At 50.7% G+C, this 3314-nt stretch overlaps 1 protein-coding gene across 1 annotated transcript; it reads left to right on the top strand.

Moving 5' to 3' along the window:
• Nucleotides 1-1272: 1272 nt before the first annotated feature.
• N7457_008061 (uncharacterized protein) lies at nt 1273-3096 on the top strand (the record flags this gene model as incomplete). Its single annotated transcript, XM_057179104.1, has 2 exons — nt 1273-1366; nt 1424-3096. 2 exons carry the CDS (start codon nt 1273-1275, stop codon nt 3094-3096), a joined length of 1767 nt encoding a protein of 588 aa, XP_057027490.1.
• Nucleotides 3097-3314: the final 218 nt, after the last annotated feature.

Below are 3314 nucleotides of genomic sequence, written 5' to 3'. Positions count from 1 at the left end.
ACAGGAGTCAATAGTAAATGGCCAGTGACAAGAGGCAGCCCAAATGTCAAATGTCCAAACGACCACCGCGATACATTCGGTGGCGTAGAGAGAGCCTTGGTCTGGACTTCCGGCAAGTCACTGCAACTACCGTGTGCTAGAGTCTTTCGATCAGTACACTGTGGCATTTCTCTTTCTAATCTCCTCTATTATCTGTCTTTTGTTTCGCCTCGACAGGTCACAGGTACTTACAGAAATTTCGGGTCCTTTTCCTTTCTCATTGTTGTATAGGTATCTATACTCTGGACTCCATTCCATTATGTATGTACTTCGAAGTTCACAGTCGATTGATTTAGGTAATCGGGAATTGAAAACGGAAATGTCATTACGGTAATTTCGGGGGAAAGTTCGGAAAGAGGGAATGGGAACGCTAAAATACTGGAAAAATACCGTAGAAACCATGGTTGGAAGCAGTGAGGATACATGGACATGGTATCGTTGTAATCCAGGGCCCCGTGATGCGATCGAATTTTCCCCCTTCACCGACCCTTTCATCCTCGGCCTGGAGTTATTTCGGATTTGATTATTGCATTTTTTCAATTAGTTCCCCTTGTATTGTCATGTTTTTACCAATAATTCCTTCCCAAACCCCATTTTCTAAATCGAATTATCCTTTTTTTTTACTGATTTTCTATTTTCTATTTTTCTTTTTCTTTTTCTTTTAATTTTCTTTTTCAATAATTTATTACCGTCCCCCTCTCCGTCCACTCCACTCCACCAAAGTGCCGCCCCCCGTCATTCTTATTATCGTTCCGACTCCCTTTCTCTTCTCTTCCTCCAGAGTTCTCTATTCACCTCACCTATCTTTTACCCTCGGTGTCAATCACGAAGGATCAACTCAATCCGTTCGTTCGACACGCGCTCCGTATCTCCGACTTTCCGCCCCAGCATCTCCGCACTGTGGCGCTCTGACGGAAAATTGACGGGGATTCGATCACTGATTCTTCACTTCGCTTGACAATTCCAACCCTTTCACAACTCATCTCTTTTGCTTCCGGCATTCGATTGCAGTTTCAGCGCTAAAACCGATTGATCCACTCTCTGCACGATACTGCAGGGTCCAGACTCGATTCTCGAAAGGCCTATCTAGGAAACCGGTTGATTCTTACGAACCTTCACAACTGCATCTTAAGCGCCGTACGACCACTCTCGGGGGAGACGGCGACCCCGGAACATCAATCAACAATTCCCAATCACTACAAACGCTACATGAGTAGTTGTGGCGTTGCGACAATGCCTTTGACCACACCAGTCCTCACCGTGGATGCGGACAATATCCACAAGGTGGATACCGCCAATGCTCAAAGTCTTCATGGAATGTGGATGGGTAAGTGAATAGTCTGCTGGTTGAGAATTCCAATTTTTTGCTGACTTGCCTACGAAGTATTTTCGAAATGTGCCGACTACATGGATCAGGGCCGTCGACTTGAAAATCTCAGCTGGCGCTTGTGGACCCGTGAAACCTTCTGTGTCGAGCCCGAAAAAGCCAAGAGCACTTCCGCCCTACCATTGCTACGCTCTGAAGCTGGGGATCTGCCAGAGCTCTCTGCGAGCGTCGAGTCAGCCGCGTCTGACCAAGCCGAACGGATCGAAGCTCATATCAAACGCCCCAAGTTTTCCGACTGCCGACCTGCCGTCGTGCGCGAGGATTCACTAGCCAGCCTTGGCCGTGGCAAGGAAAAGCACATCACTTCGCTGGATTTGGAGCGTATGGTTCTGAACATCAAGGAAAAGAAGCAGTTGGAGCCCATGGCTCCTCCCGTCGAGCCTGCTGCGCCCGTCGTTGACATCACTCCTCGCCCATCCACCCCTACTCCTACTCCTCCTTCAGTTTCCACTGCTCGCCATGTCCCTCATTTCTCCATCCGACCGACCCCATATCCCCATGAGTCGACCGAGTCTTGCTCGACAACTGCCCCGGAGGGCAACGACAGCGACACTGCTCAGCTTAACGCGTCCGACACCAGCGTTTCATCTTCTGGCATCCTTCCCAGCAAATCTGAATTGATCAGATCTCCCAGCATCGTTCGTGGATTCTCACCATCCCACATCTCCTCTTCATTCCGATCGCAACCACGATTGTCTATCGACCCCAGTCCTTCTCGTTCTGCTACGCAATTGAGGCCATCGCCCCTGAAGAAGAAGGGTGGCATGTTTACACTGGGAGGATCTTCTGGGGACGACGATGAAAGCTCATTTGAAGAGCGCATGGTCCCACAAGCGGCCCAGGAGAAAGCGACCGGTGGGGGATTGAAGCCCCACAATAGTGAGCCGAGTTCTACGAAAAAGACTGCTTCCTTCAGCAACCAGGTCTCATCCCACATAATTCCTAACTCGAAGGACATCAGCCGGTCCGACGAGGACGCCATTGAGACCGATGACGAAGTCTCAGAGAGTGCTATCGAGGACGACGAGGACTCTGATTGGGAGGACTCCGTCACTGAAGGTGGCGAGTCGAGCGTTGACGATCGTGGAGAGATGTTCCAGCGGGTTGATTCCCGACCCAACCTTGTTTCGCGCCGCTCAATGCTCACCATGATGATGCACCAGCCGGCTCGTATGCAAGGAAACGCGTTCCGGTCCAGTCCCGCACTTCAGCGATCGCGGCTGACATCGCCCAATGGTCCATCAATTCCCCAGTCTCCTCCATCCAATGAAGAGGAAAGCTTGACTATGCGTGGTCCCGATGTTCCTCGATCGAAGCCAATCGTTATGAACAACAACGGCTCGCATTCTATGGCACACTCTCCGCGAACCACTCGTCGCAACATGCTTGCCACTGAACTGACTGAATCTCTCCGCCGACACCTTCTCTGGGAGCGCCAGCAGAAGAGCGCGACCGCGAACGCCTTCCTCAAACGCCGCCACACCGCCCACGACATGAAAAATCTTCAAGAGTATCCCGGACCAAAAGGTCCCCACCGGGGAGTTGGTCCAAGTCAGTCTAGCGCTGAGGCAGATCCAAACACCTCCAATTTCGATTCTGGCAAGAATGGATCCTGGACCAACTACACCACTGATTACGGTCCATGGGAGTACCATGTGAAGGGATGGTAGTCGATTCTCCTGCAACTCACCTCACCTACGCGCCCTTCGAATTTCCTCAGACTCTGCAACCACCCAGCATAGCCTTTCTCTTTTGACACGTCCGATCACGATCATGCATTGCATATTTGGCGCACATCTGGAATTTGTTTCTTTTCTTTTATCAATGTCATTTGCCTACGGGGGCTAGGGTGTTATCACAGCATTCACCGGGCGTTCGTCCTACATGG

This window comes from Penicillium paradoxum (assembly GCF_028828445.1).
Source record: "Penicillium paradoxum strain IBT 22861 chromosome Unknown utg000007l_segment0_segment0, whole genome shotgun sequence".
NCBI classification, from domain to species: Eukaryota; Fungi; Ascomycota; class Eurotiomycetes; order Eurotiales; family Aspergillaceae; genus Penicillium; species Penicillium paradoxum.
This window is presented reverse-complemented; position numbering and strand designations above follow the sequence as displayed.